The sequence below is a fragment of the Magnolia sinica genome, chromosome 1 (genome assembly GCF_029962835.1).
Source record: "Magnolia sinica isolate HGM2019 chromosome 1, MsV1, whole genome shotgun sequence".
In the NCBI taxonomy this organism is placed as follows: Eukaryota; Viridiplantae; Streptophyta; class Magnoliopsida; order Magnoliales; family Magnoliaceae; genus Magnolia; species Magnolia sinica.
The window spans coordinates 103896562-103912301 of record NC_080573.1 but is presented as its reverse complement, the minus strand read 5'-3'; the positions used below and the strand labels follow the sequence as shown (position 1 = coordinate 103912301).

Below are 15740 nucleotides of genomic sequence, written 5' to 3'. Positions count from 1 at the left end.
GCCCAACCCAAGCGGGCTCGGTCGGGTTGGTCGGGTGATGCAGGGACATGTGATGACCTAATCCTAGATGCATGTATAATCAGGTTAAAGAATATTCAAATAAATACACCAATTAACTAACAGTTTCCAATCAAAGGGATTAGGTAAATTTCAAAACAAAGATGAGGTCATTCCGTCATGATCATGCCCCTTAGCATAAAATCGCGTAGAAATGAAGGACCTAGGGATATGAGGATATCCCAGATCTAGCATAAGTCAGTCCACAGTCAAATTTGGATCTGATTCTATTGACTAGCCATCTCTCTTTTCCGTTCAAACTAGAAAGGGTATATTCAGAAAGGAACGAAATGGGTGAAAAATGAAGAGTTCGAGATGAAGAAGGTATAGGTCCTTTTGTTGTCAAAAGAAAAGAATGAGAATGATTCTTACCTTTTCCTGCACCTTGAAGATCTAGAAAGAAAAAAACCTAAAATCAGAGTGGAATCCTCAACACCTAAGGGTCAATCCTAAAACCCTAATCTCTTGAATAAAGAGGAAGAAAATAAACGAATTTCTATTCATTCAATAATAATGAAAATAGGGTTTCTCACAACGTATATATAAGCTATGGAAAAAGTAATAGTGCACTAAAGCGCCTGAAAACAAGAAAAATAATAAAAATGACGAAAAGTAAAGAAAGTGCAATAAAGTCCCTGAAATAAGGAAAAGAACAAAAACGCCTAAAACTAAAACACCCGTGTGGTAGGGTGTGAAATCCGACCTATATATCTATGGTCAGGGTGTGGTCATGCCGCTCCTACACTCGTAGCACGTCAAAAAATGGGTCTGATGGACCCAACGTCCATCCACATCAACTCCTCCGCTCCGGTACTCTGTCGGCGATGCCTCCTCCTCTCACACTCTTTAGGGTGCACCACTGATGTCCGCATCATCGGGTGGATACATGCTAATATTTTTGTTATTATATTAGTCTATTATATTTCAATACACGTCTTATTTTTTTATGTCTATGATTTTATTAATTATGTATGTAGTTATTTATAGTAAAGAACTTCCTTTTTTTCTAAACAAATAAGCTAAACTATAGGACAACGACTCCTTTAAAAGTCGTGTTGTATAGCACACAATATATTTGAGAGAGAGAAATCCAGCGTATCTTGTTTGTTTGAGTCATTGGAAATGATGTGGACCAATGAGACCCGACGGCACTGGAATTTCCTGTGCCTTCAACATAGACGATCCACACTCAATTATAATTTATAAGTAACTTATATATCAATCAGGTGCGGGTTGGGTCGGGTAACCCAAGACCCTCAACCCGAGCCTGACCCAAGTTTTATCAGGTTGGTGTTTATATAGCCCAAGCTCGAGACAGGACCCGATACATCCTACCCGAGCCCAACCAATATGGGGTCGGTCGGGTTGAACCCGCCCAACTTTCAGCCCTAGTTTAGAGAGGTTGTGTGGTGGGTGTAAGGAGAAAAGAGGTTCTAGGAATTTAGAAAAGAGTTCAGCCACTTTGCAGATAGGGAAATTTTTCCTGGACATGACCACATCACTTGGCACATACTAGAGACTTATCTACCATAAATAGGGTGCTTCACCACATTTGACTTCTTAAGGACTTTCATCCTTGGCTGCAATCTCAACAACTACCACATGACAAGGATCGCAGAGTTTTCCCTCATTAAAGTGAGTAGAAGAGGGGAATGGGGGGTCTACCTGACGGAAAATTCTTGAGCTTCTACCACATGACAAGGATCGCAGAGTTTTCCCTCATTAAAGTCAGTAGAAGAGGGGAATGGGGGGCCTACCTGACGGAAAAATCTTGAGCTTCTAAAGAAAGATATACGTAACAATGGAGCTGATGATATTCATTCTTTCATCTGATTTCACCATCTTTCTTTATACCCCATTCACCTCAACAGATATGGGACGAATTCCCAGTCAATGTGTTTTATATGTTTTTTTCTGTGTCAATTTTACACATTAGTCCAGGAATACTGTAGGATTCTCTCAAATGCAGACAGTCATTGGCTATCAGAACCCCATCAAGAATTTGATGTACCAGCCCATCGTCATATGCCCACGAAATTGTCCAAAATATATTGTGGAGCCCAGATCACTGATTGAACAGATTGTGGATCCAATTGTTTGATTGGACAGATCATGGGCTCCACCCTTGGATTTCATCAATGCTTGACACTTGATGCATAAACCTTGTGAGTGCCCTTGTGCTTCTTGTGTCCTACTGTAGATTCTGTCGGACTGTCAACTACATAATCTACACCTTGTGAGCACCTTTTTGCTCTTCTATGGGTTGTATATTGAACTCTGTCAAGACCTCAACCAGACAACTTGCCCTTCTAAGCACCCCCCTAAGCACCCCCAATGTTCATCACTAGACATTCTAGTGGGCCCTTGGGAGTATCTGACAATATACTCTATCATCAGGATTGATGCAAGTATTTGACATTATACTCTATCACCAGGATTCATGGGAGTCCCTTTTTGTTGGGTTCTACATTGGATTCTATCTGAGGCTCAACTCCAATGCTCATATTTGACATGATACTCTATCTGATCAGGGGTCATGGGAGTCCCTCTCTGCACATGATGCTGCCCATCCCCAGAACTTCCAGTATCCCCTTCACACTGAGTCTCAAATATGATTCTCTCCCATCATGATTCATAAGGGCCTGTTTGGATACCATCAAATAAGTTACCTTTTCTACTTACACTAGTAGATAAGTAAGTTTGGTTTATGATCAATTATAAGTAACTTTTTTATTTAAAGTTAGTTAATCACTTCAGTTTAATAAGTAGATCCTGATAGATCCTTCATGCATAGTATTATATTATTGATAATATAATTGATATTGCAAATTATATATGAAACAATGAATACTACCACAATAGATCCTTCATGCATAGTATTATATTATTGCATAAATCACAGTATAAATCTCTAGATAGTAGATCCTAATAAATTTTGATGATAACTTAATCAACAACCAGTGTTCGAGTTGTCGGTATCGCTATAAGTTTCACTGGTTGGAGATGAAGAAACAATATCATTATCGCCGATAACCAGAAATGTGAGAAAAACAGGAAAAACTGTGGAATTTTTCAGTGAAACTTTAGGAGATGCCTAAATACACATTTCTTTTTCATATTTAAGAATAAAAAAATTACAAAAAGAATGCATGCATAATAAGTTTCCATCCATCCATCCATCCATCCCATCCCATCCCATCCAGCCACCCATCCATCCAACCTCCTAATCCATCCATCCATCCCTCCCATCTACCCATCAATCCAAACCATTCATTACATAATCCATACAAATAGATTTTTTAACCGTTTTTTCGTTATACGTATTATTAATTTATTTTTAAAAAATATTTAAAAATAAATAATTTAATCCTTCATTTTTCTTTAAATAGAACCAATGGATCCTAATGGACCACTTTCAGTCAACCTATCCTCATCATATGGTAAAATGGCCTTCAATGAGCCACATTTAAAGAAATAAATGAATAATTTATTATATCCCAAAAACATATTTATTTTAATATTAAAAAATACAAAATATGAATTTTATATGTAGGCACTTAGAAATTGCACACGAGCAATCTAATTAAATCGTCCAAATTATGATACCTAGTGTAGTTATATCATAAATTCAAAGTTAAGTATCAGATTGGTGGACACTAATTGGACTATTCAAATAAAAGAAATCGAATGGTCCTATTTTCATAAACAAGCATCCATGAGTCAGAGGTTATGATTGTTTGATCAATTTGTCCATGGAATTGTGACTTGTCTAGAGAGGGTTGCTCAACTGTGAAATTTAAATTAATACATTTTACGAAGAATTAGCTGGGATGCGGATTTCTTGCGAGAACATATGAAGCTGGGTGGGGGCCACTATGATGTTTGTGAGAAATCCACCCTGTCCCTCTGTTTTTCTAGATCATGTTAGGACATGAGACAAAACAGAAATGAGGCAAATCCAAAACTCAAGTGGGCCACACGACACAAAACAGTGAGATTGAATGTCCACCATTGAAACATTCGCAGGGCCACAAGTTTTAGATCATGCTAATATTATAGTGTTTTCAGTTCATCCCAGCAGAAATGACTTGTTAATGGTTTGGATGGCATATAAACATTACAATGGAGCCAGGGGAGGTTTTAATGGTAGGCATTTCCTTACCCACTTTTTCTTGTCATGCGGCCCACCTGAGTTTTGGATATGCATCATTTTTTGGGCCCATTTCCTAACATGATCGGGCAAAACGGATGGATGGGGTGGATTTGTGACAAACATCATGGTGGGCCCCACGGTATCGAACTAGCTTCCCTATACAGGAAGTTCCTGTGGTAGGCTATGTAGACCTTGAACCAGCGCTGTGGGTGTGACATGGCAGTGGGGCCCACCTCCACGTGTGTGTTGTATATCTATGCCGTCCATCTGTTTTGCCAACTTAGTTTAAGGCATGGGCCCAAAAATGAAGTAGATCCAAATCTTAGGTGGACCACTGACCACACCACAAGAAACAGTGGTCATTCACCATTAAAAACTTTTGTGAGCTACAAAGGTATTAGATCGAGCTGATATTTATGTTTCCCCTTCATCCAGGTCTATCTGACCTTATCAACAACTTAGATGGCAAATAAACATGACGGTGGACCCAAAGAAGTTTTTAATAGTGGGTGCTTAGTGACCCCTGTTTCTTACGGTGTGGTCCACCTGAGATCTGGATCTGCTTCTTTTTTTGAGTCATGCCATCAAGTGACATGGCAAAACAAATGGACGGCCTAGATATACAACGCGTGCATTGAGGTGGGCCCATAGAGTCACATGCATGACTCATTGCACGTTTTGAAAGTCGCAACTTAAGTTGCGTTCGGAAGTCATAAACAAAAGGGGAAAGTGGGAACGAACCCAGACTGTTTTTCAAACCCTAAAATGATGTTTGGAGGCATCTTCACCAAGGAAACGCAAAATCTGCGATTCTTTCCAATTAAGTAGAGGAATTTTCGACCGAAAATCCCAACAAGATTACCATGCAGTCACCAAAATATCTGAAATCCCTGAAATCGAAATTTTTTTTTAGGTTATTAGACCAATTAGACCAAATGTTGTGCCAAAACTCCTTGCAAGGTGCTGAAAAAGATTTTTTCAAATAGATCCAAAAGAAAGAAAGAAAAAAAAAAGGTATTTATTTTCTTTTTTCTTTTAATCTTTTTTATTTTCCAGTTTATACGCTGGACCTTCAATTGATTTTATTGCCGAAAATCAACAAAAATGTTGAAATTTTGAAAATATTGGCGAAATCCCGCTGATATCTAGAAGAGACGATATTTGTGGTTTCGGAAATTATTAGCTATAATTCGATAATTTCGCCGACAACTTGTGGCTGCGAGATCAGAACTGGCGGCCTCCATCCAGAAAAAACAGTGGATCAAAGATGCTATGGGTCACATCAGAAGATCCTTAGGCCTCTCTTTCGGAGACCATCCTTAAGATTTTTTGGCTCTTTTCCACTGCATCGAAGCTCGTGGCAAGCCTCTGAAATGTCAAAAATCTCCAAGAAAATTTCATGCTAAGCCCATTAGAAATAGAGAGTTGTAGAGCCTCCTAACCAGTCCTGGACATTGTTTGGAGCCCACAGAATGTGTTATCCATGGTGGTCGTAGGGGAAGATCGGTTTCTAAATGAAAATTCTGTCATGGAACGTTGGATGCGTGGGATCCAAGAAGAAGTGTTGCCTGATAAAAGATATCACAGGAAGAAGTAAAGCTGACATTATTAGCTTCCAGGAAACCAAGTCCCCGGCCTTTTCGGTTTCTCTCTTGAACATGCTTTGAAAAGTTCGAAATGCTAAATGGGAGGTTTCAAATGCGGTAGGTAGTGCAGGTGGGATTCTTATTGCATGGAATTCGGAGATATGGTCAATGGAAAGTAGTCAGATTAGTGAATTTTCGGTTTCCGTGGTCCTAAATCAGATGGGATCCAATTTTTCCTTCCTCATTTCTTCAATCTATGGTCCTAACCATGCTGATAGGAGATCTGATTTTTGGAAGGATCTTCATGCTGCTAGGGAAATTTTCGACGGTCCATGGTGTATCAGAGGTGACTTCAAAATCACGCGACATGTGGAGGAGCGTTCTCAGCCTGGTCGAGGTTCTGCTGCGATGCGGTCTTTTTCTCGCTAGATTGATGATCATGAGTTGATAAATATCTCGTTGTCTGGCTCCAGATTTACTTGGTCAAATTTGCGTGACTCGCCTACTCTTGCAAGGTTAGACCGCTTTCTTGTTTCAGCAGATTGGACCGAAATTTTTCCGAATGTTTTGCAGATGTCTCTTCCTCAGCCAACGTCTGATCATTCGCTGATTCTTCTCTCTATGGAAGAGGAAAATTGGGGCCCTAAGCCGTTTCGTTTCGATATTTCATGGCTGAAGATTGAGGGTTTCGATAAGCTCATCTCTGACTGGTGGAAGGAGATGAAGGTCGATGGCTTCGCAGGCTTTAGACTAAGTAAAAAGTTGAGCATGTTAAAGACCAATTTTAAAGCTTGGAAATCAGACTTCCTTCTCAAACGGCGGGCAACAGATGACATTTTGGGTCATATCCAATCCATTGATGCTGCTTACGAAGACGATCCGACAGATTGTACATTGTGGTCCAGACGCGCTGAGCTTATTAATGTGTATTCAGCTAGGGTTTTAGAGGAGGAGATCTCTCGGAGACAGAAGGCTAGGTGTAAATGGATAAAGGAAGGTGATAAAAACACTTGCTATTTTCATGCTATTGCTAGTGCTCGGGCAAGTATTAATAAGATAAACTGTCTATCGATAAATGGGGAGCGCACAAAAGACAAGCAGATGATCTCAGATGAGGTCGTCTCTTTTTTCTCCAATCTTCTCAAGTCAGATACCCATCACAAGCTCACCCTGGATTTTCTGCCTATGGATTGGATCTCTGAGTTGGATGCTGCCTCCCTGGAAGCTGGGTTCTCCCCTGATGAGGTCAAACTTGCAATCCAGTCACTGGCAGGGGACAAAGCCTCGGGCCCAGATGGATTTCCTATCTTAAATTTTCAGCATTTCTGGGAGTTGTTGCAGGGGGGACATCCTTGATTTCGTTAAGGAATTCTATGAAAGGGGCCATTTGTCAAATGTGCTTGGGGCCAGTTTCATAGTCCTCATCCTGAAGGTGCAGGGGGCAGACTCTCTCCGTAATTTTAGGCCTATCAGTCTTCTCGGGAGTCCGTACAAAATTCTCGCAAAAATTCTCGCCAACCGCCTTCAAGGAGTTATGGACAAGATCATTTCCCACCACCAAAGTGCCCTCATCCAGGGTAGACAAATTATTGATAGTGCCCTCATGGCTACCGAATGTCTGCACTCCAGTCATATATCTGGGTCAAGTGGAATCTTATGCAAACTCGATCTTGAGAAGGCCTACGATCATGTTGATTGGAATTTCCTTCTATACATGTTAAAACGGATGGGCTTCGGTGACAGATGGTTAAACTGGATTAAGGCTTGTGTCATCTCAGTTATGTATTCGGTCCTCATTAACGGATCCCCAAAAGGCTACTTCAAAAGTTCTAAAGGCCTTCGACCGGGAGATCCGCTATCTCTGTTCCTTTTTCTTATTGTGGTCGAGGCTTTATCGCGTATGCTAAGAAATGGTCAGGCGGAAGGTATTATTGAAGGTTTTCAGATAAAAGATATGGAACATCCCATCTCTCATATCCAGCATGCAGACGATACGCTCCTGTTTTACGAAGCCGACGGGGATAAAGTAGGTAATCTTCGTACAACTATTCGTTGTTTTGAGGCAGTTTCAGGCCTGAAAGTTAATCTCAGCAAGTCAAAGCTGATAGGCGTTAATATTAGCGACTCCGAGACTTGCCGTTTTGCTGATTTTTTTGGTTGTACCCTTGAGAGTCTCCCTACAAATTTTGTCGGCAACCCCCTATGTATTGGTAAGCACTCGATGGTATTTTGGGACAAAATCATTGATCGTTTTGAGCTCTACCTCGCGAGGTGGAAATATAGATATCTCTCGCTAGGGGGCCGGCTCACATGGATAAAAGCGGCGCTCTCAAATCTCCCCTTATATTTCATGTCCCTTTTTAAATGCCCGGCAAAGATTTTACATATCCTGGAGAAGCTAAATGGGACTTCCTGTGGCACGGTAGTGAGGATCAAAAAAATTTTCATTTGGTTGCTTGGACAGATGTGTGCAAACACTTTCAGGATGGAGGCACTGGAATTAGAAATCTCAAAGCTATGAATCGTGCCCTCCAAGGCAAATGGTGGTGGAGACTTGGAGCAGAAGAAGGAACCCTATGGAATAGGTTGATCAAGTGTAAATACGGGAAATCGGCTCAAGGCTGGTGGACAAAGGGGGTGTCTAAGAGTAGTGTTTCTGCTGTTTGGAGAGGAATTCTATCTTGTCATAGAGAGGTACAAACTCAATGTAGTTTCTCCATGGGGAAAGGGGACAGAATTCGGTTTTGGGAGGATATTTGGGTGGGCTCCCAGGCATTAAAAGAGGAATTTCCAGATATGTATAGGTTAGCCCCAAATCCGTCTATAACAGTGGCTGATTGCTATTCTATACAAGGAAATGTCGTGGTCTGGGCTCCCCCTTGCAGGAGAAATCTTCATGATTGGGAAGTAGAGTCTTATGTGAAGCTTCTTCAGTGGATAGGAAACTGCCATCCTGATCCGGATCAACATGATAAGCTAGTGTGGCCCCTTGACAGCAAGGGCCTGTTCTCGGTTAAATCTTTGTATCATCTCCTTGATCAGAAGACTGAATCTTCAAAAGTGACGCTTACCGCAAAGGTTTGGAAATACAAGGTTCCTCCGAAAATCGCTGTCTTTGGGTGGTTGGTTGGAAAGAGAAAAGTACTCACTATTGATAATATGAGGAAAAGAGGGATGATATTATCGAACGTTTGCATCTGCTGCCTGTCAAATGAAGAAACAACGGACCACCCGTTCGTTCATTGTCCTTATTTCAATTCAGTTTGGTCAACTATCCTTTCCAACTTCGACTTTTCCTGGTCCTTTCCTAAATCCACTGATAGCGTCTTCGCGGCCTGGCATGGAGTCCCCCTGGATACGAACAGAGCTGCGGTGTGGAGAATCTCTCTCCTGGCTGCTTGGTGGGCCATCTAGGAAGAAAGAAATTGGCGTTGTTTCAGAGTCGTCCATGTGATCAAGAGAATCCAGCATTTCCTCTCTGAATGGGCTTGTCACTCTACAAACATTAGCCACATCCCTCTTCTTATCGGCACTCAGCTTGCTAGGGTGTAGCTGCTTTCGTAGGCTGTTTTTGCTCCGTCTGTTTGCGTTTTGGCTGGGCTCTTCTCTGCCTCCTTTATTTTCTTTTTCTGTTTTTGTTTTTGTTTTTTTTGTTTGTTTTCTCTGTTTCTGGGTGCTCTCAACTCGCTATCTCAGCAGTCTGTCTCCATCCTTTTCTTTAAATGAAATCTTCGTTGCCTTTCAAAAAAAAAAAAAAACTTCAACACTGTCAACAACAAGAGTATAGGAAAGAAATTTTGGGACAATAAATTAGGTATCTGGATTACAAAATGACCCATAAATCAGCTTGCATGATTCAGAGGGGAAGATGCAAAGGGGTTGGTGATTTAGGTAACATTGTAGAGGCATAATGTTCTTAGTTACTAATCATGGATGCATGAGTAACATTTACTACCATTTCAATACGTGTATTTTACTGGATGTGACCTCTAACCGGACTGTATTTTGGAATTAACCATAATAACCATAGGATGTGGTTAGATTTAAGTATAATTTACTGTAACTTTTGGATTATTTTTTAGTGCTACTCTTCCTTTTTTTCCCCCCATTAAATAGGATCTACTTATTGCTCTTCAGTCTTTGGAGTTTCTCATTCTAATCTTTTCTATTTTCTCTGATGAAATCATCAGTTGCATTTGTTGGAAATTCTGCCAGCCTCTCAGTGATCCCATTTGGAAGTTGAGGTGGAGAGTAAGGGGAAAAAAATCTAATGCTAGACAACTCTTTTTTGTCATTCAGGAGATGGTGATCGCAACATGATTCTTGGGAGAGACTTTTTTATTACTCCTTCAGACTCCGTCGCAATTATAGCAGCTAATGCACAGGCGGCAATTCCTTATTTTCAGAATGGTCCCAAGGTATGGAGCATTGGGTAGCCTCTCCATTTGTTTTTCCACTGACCTCAAAAAGGAGAGTATTATTCATAGCATTTTCACTCCTAGGGTCTAGCTAGGTCAATGCCAACAAGTGGGGCTCTTGATCGTGTTGCAGAGAAACTGAATCTGCCTTTTTTTGAGGTTTTTCCCCTGGACTATTGCTCCATTCTTCCATCTTTTACGTGATTTCTCTATCTGGTTTAACTTACTGCAGGACGGAATCTGTTTATTCTAACGTTTTCATCCCCTGACCAATTTCAGCATGTATTCAAGAAACAACATGCACCTTAACTGAGTCTCTTCATGGATACAGGTGCCCACAGGTTGGAAATTCTTTGCTAATCTTATGGATGCTGGGAAGTTGTCTATCTGTGGTGAAGAAAGTTTTGGAACAGGTTCTGATCACATACGTGAGAAGGATGGCATATGGTAAATGCACACTCTGAAACATGAAAGGCTACTTAGTGGTATTTATAGATGTTTCAAAAGTAGTATTTATAGATGTTTTAAAATTAAGTAAATGAGAAAGGTCATCATAGTGTGGTAGTTAAGCTCATGTGGATCTAGATCCAATGTTCCTATCTACTGGTTGCCAAAAGATGGAATTCAGGGTCGAAAAATTTATTGGTAAATTTTTTTTAAAAAAATGCAAGGATTCAAAGTATGTATTGTATTTTTGTTTTGAACATGCATTCGATGGTGTAATCAGGCCATTCTTTGGTAACAATGTTGTCTGTCCAGTAGTGTCAGCTTAATATGCCGAAAGTCAACCAAATAGGCCCTGGTTGAACACAAATCAAGCATGATTTGTTGGATTAGAGCCCATCAAATATAAATACCACAAAAAACATGGCAATATATATATGGGAAAAGGTACTATGCGCTCGACCTCACGAGTCCGTCCCATGAGGTCGAGCTGTGTGGGCCCCACCGTGATGCGTTTCGAACATCTACCCCATCAATCAGATGCACCATTCCATCGTGGGCCTAGGTCTCAAAAATCAAGTCAATCCGTGACTTGTGTGGGCCACACCACATACAGAAGTGGGGAGGGGCCGTGCACCATTAAAACATTCATAATCATTTTTTGGGCCCACCGAGATGTGGTTTGCAAATCCAGCCCATCCATTATGTGTGTCCCACTTGGATGAGGGTTCAGACCAAGTTTCAGCAGCATTCAAAACTCAGGTGGGCCCCACCAAGTGCTTTTATATGTTTTAACGGTGTCTTCACATGATTTTAGATGGTATGGCCCACCTGAGTTCCGTATACGGCTGATTTTTGGGATATCCCATAATTTAGAGGGGACCCATCAAATGCACGATGTTGATGGTCGACACACATCATGGTGGGGCCCACACAGCTCGATCTCACGGGAGCTTATCGTGAGGTCGAGCGCATAGTACCTTATATATATATATAAAATAAAATTTTTAAAAAAACAAAAAAATTACCTCCAATATTTCTCAAATTGTCTACTCTCCTTCAGTTCATTGAATCCCACTCAAATTTGATGTTTTCATCATCAAAATAGGCCTGGATCTAGTTTAATATTAATTTCTAAGCTTGCTTCATGGTTGAAATGAATAAGTCGGAAAATGAGAGAAATTCTGAAAATCAAAATGTTCATAATGGGCCTTTTATAGCCATATTGGCCTGTAACGTCCATGTTGGCCCTGTAACAGTATTGATACAGAATTGGCCCGTGCTAGCTGATACGGCCCTTTTTTTTTTTCATAACGGATTGATTCACCCCCATATAATAGGGGTGACCATTTCCTTTATGCAGTGGATGATAATGCCGTGTGTGTGTGTGTGTGTTCATGGATCATAGCTGTTTTACCTTTTGGCCATATGCTGATTGCTTCAGCATGCGTCTTGTTTTCTCGTTCTGTTACCAAAATTTGAGTGTCTCATTTGCTTCAATTCCCAGGGCTGTCTTAGCTTGGCTTTCAATCATTGCTTACCGAAACAAGGATAAGAAGGTTGGAGAGAAACTGATTTCAGTGGCGGATGTTGCTAAGGAGCATTGGGCAACCTATGGACGAAACTTCTTTTCCAGATATGACTATGAGGTAAATGTCACTTCCATTTTGTTGTTTGGATCAGCGATTATGGGGAACTCGCAGCTGAGTGTGCTAACTCACCTTTCGAGTCTCGTGATCCCTACTCCAATCCTCTGCGCTCCTGTTCTTGCTTCCAGTCATTTGTTGTAACTAAGGCTCGATCCTGATGCTTTGATAGATCAAATACTAAGAAGTCTTTATTCAGGAATGTGAATCCGAAGGAGCCAATCAAATGATTGGACACCTTAGGGAATTGATCTCCAAGAGCGAGGCAGGTGAAAAGTATGGTAGGTTTTACGCACCTTTGAATTCAATTGCAATCCATCCAATATTCAACTTATCACATTCTGATGCTGATCTTAACAATGCCGCGCTATTATAGGAAGCTACGTACTTCAATTTGCAGACGACTTCACCTACACTGATCCTGTAAGTATACCCAAAAAAACATTCACTGTTTCTCCCTTTTTTCGTAGCCGAGATCTTACTATAGCATGCAAGCTCATATCATTTTGATATTTATTATTAGGTGGACGGTAGTGTAGTATCCAAACAAGGTGTTCGGTTTGTTTTTACGGATGGATCAAGGATCATCTTCCGTCTATCGGTATGCTGCCAGCCTTTTGATTTTTGGGTGCATGTATCTTTGTAATATGGAAAGAATGACATGAAGTTGATGACATGTCATGTACCCTTGTACATTTTCAGGGGACTGGTTCGGCAGGCGCAACCATTCGGATTTACGTTGAGCAGTTTGAGCCTGATGCCTCTAAGCATGACGTGGATGCTCAAATAGCACTGAAGCCACTAATAGGTTCGTTTATCGACATTTCAATGCTTTTTTAACCACATCAATCCAGTCGCTGACAATTGTGATTATTTGGCAATGTTTCAGATCTAGCTTTGTCAGTTTCAAAGCTCAAGGACTTCACAGGCAGGGAGAAGCCTACCGTCATAACATAGAGCATGGTGATGTATGTTGTAATTATAGCTGACCAAGTGCTATTTGAGTAGAGGTGAAACAGATAATGAGGCATCCCCTTTTATTCTTTTATTTATATCCTTTTCTTGAATTTTGGTTCGTAATCATAAGGGGGGGAAAGAAGCCATGCCTTTGCCATTTGAGGTTTATTTTCGATTGAATCTTTAATGGATAAATGGGCATGATGTAGGGCTGTCAAACAGGTACCCGAGATACCTGATCCAATTTAATGGATCTGAATCCTAAATTCAGACCCCATATGTGCCCAATCAGGACCCCATTAGTCTAATAAAAGAAGGTTAATGGACGTTGCTCCCCAGTTCTTTCCCGCTTTCTCTGTCATCTTCCTTTTTTCTTTTGATTTTTAGTAGACATGTTCCCTAGTTGATGGGCCAGTAACAGCTTGGAGTTTCAGTAATCCAATGGACCACTCAAAGAATGGTTAACTATTTTGGTACGCACATAGGTCAGCTTGGAGCTCTCTCTCTCTCTCTCTCAAACATGTTCTCTCTGTAACAGTTCGGTGTTTCGGTATTTCTGATGGGCTACTCAAAGAATAGTACTCTTAACTACTTAGGCTCACGCATGAGCATAGTACGTGTTTGCTTGATTTTTGGGCTAGTAAGGGTGGGGTCCACATGTTCCATGTTCCATGTTCAGTGACTTGGATCTTTCACAAAGTTTCGAAGGTCGCACATATTGTGTACCAATGCATACGGTGTTTGTAGTATCTGTATCATTGCTCATTATATGGGGGTATGGAAATATATATTTAGAGGTGTACACGAAACCGAGCTAGCTCAGTTAGCTCGATTCAAAAAAGTTCAGTTTGAAGCTGAGTTCGAGCCAATTCGAGCTGATTTTTTGAGCTCGGCAATGAGTTCGAGCCGAGTTCGAGCTGGCCTCAGCTTGACTCAACTCAGATCGAACCCATCTCGAATCGAACTCGGATCGAACCAGTTCGGTAACTCGGTTACTTTGATATGGATGTTGCTCACCAAGTGTTTGATGAAATGACCCAACGAAGTGTGGCTGGTGGCAAGGAAGGTATGTATATGAAACCAATACCCTTTTTCTCTTGATTTTAATGTTGCTTAGAAGGTGTTTAATAAAACACCTATAAAATCATTGTTGTTGTCTTAGATATAGTGAGATTTTGAAGGTGCAGTTCAGTTGTTTGTGAAAATGCTGCATAGACGAACTTGGCTCGAACTCTACTTGAACTGGCCGGAGTTGCTGACCGAACCGAGCCGAGTTGGCTAGTCAGGATCAAGGACCGAGTTGAGCCGAGTTCAAGCTGAGGTTGGCCGAGCTGAGTCGAGCTAAGGCCAGCTCGACTCGATTCGACTCGATGTACACTCCTATATATATTGATATCATCGCTATCATCATTGATACCTAGAATGTATCGCTATGTATCGCTATGTATCGCTAACTAAGGGAAACACATGGAAATGGTTGAATTTCTCAATGGAAATTTCAAGAGATGCTAAAATATGCATATTGGCATATTTAGGACTCAAATAATTGCTAAACAAAACAAAACATGCATAATAAGTTTCTCTTTAGTGGGGTTTTAAAAGCATATAACGCCAACTTAGAGCAACATGAGGAAATTTATGAAAATTTTCAGTGACACATCATGAGATGCTACAATTCACATATTTGCATATTTAAGAATTGAATAATAGCAAAAAATACGCATATTTACATATTTAGGAATCAAATAATAAAACGTATGCATAATCCATCCATTCATCTAACTAATCATCCAACCATCCATGCATGTATGCATACATACATCCATCCATAATTCATCTATCCATCTATGAATGCATATATACACATACAAACATGCATCCATAAAAAATAAAAAATAAATTTTTTTTTATTTTTTTTTATGAATAAAATTTTGGCAATATCAATACATTGGCGATATTATTGAAATATCGCTGATACTTTGGTGATACAAGTGACACTTGGAATTTACACGGCTGAAAATATTGACAATACAAGTGACATTTGGAATTTACATAGTTGAAAATATTGGCAATACAAGAGACACATCAAATTTACACAATTGAAAATATTAGCAATGCATCGGTGATATTGATAAATTGGTGATATATTCTCGATACCTACATTTCTATTACTAACACTGTTATCTGTATCACCAAGCTAGAGATATGGATAACATCGAGGATACTCGGAACAATGGTTGCTAGTATTTAAGATTCATTATCAGGGATACCGAGCAATGGTTGCTGGTATTTAAGATTCATTATCAGGGATACCGAGCAATGGTTGCTGGTATTTAAGATTCATTATATAATGAGAGTTGCTGGGGGCACAAAATTACCCACAAAATAGTCATTGAAAATTACTAAACCATGCAAATTGAAGGGACGTGAAGGGTTTTTAAGTGATTAAAAGTGCAATTAGGTAATTATGGTGAGCCTT

General features: G+C 40.3%; 1 protein-coding gene across 2 annotated transcripts in view; it reads left to right on the top strand.

Moving 5' to 3' along the window:
- The window catches only part of LOC131252871 (phosphoglucomutase, chloroplastic), a 53361-nt gene extending 39943 nt beyond the window's left edge, over positions 1-13418 (top strand). The window contains exons 14-22 of one of the 2 annotated variants that reach the window (XM_058253640.1): positions 10096-10214; positions 10299-10373; positions 10546-10661; positions 12166-12307; positions 12504-12589; positions 12685-12727; positions 12828-12905; positions 13007-13112; positions 13194-13418. In XM_058253640.1, coding sequence (XP_058109623.1) covers positions 10096-10214; positions 10299-10373; positions 10546-10661; positions 12166-12307; positions 12504-12589; positions 12685-12727; positions 12828-12905; positions 13007-13112; positions 13194-13261 — 833 coding nt within the window. In that variant the 3' untranslated portion in view covers positions 13262-13418. Of the gene's footprint in view, positions 1-10095; positions 10215-10298; positions 10374-10545; positions 10662-12165; positions 12308-12503; positions 12590-12680; positions 12728-12827; positions 12906-13006; positions 13113-13193 lie in introns of both variants that reach the window. The other variant, XM_058253633.1, reaches the window with a different exon arrangement.
- Positions 13419-15740: the final 2322 nt, after the last annotated feature.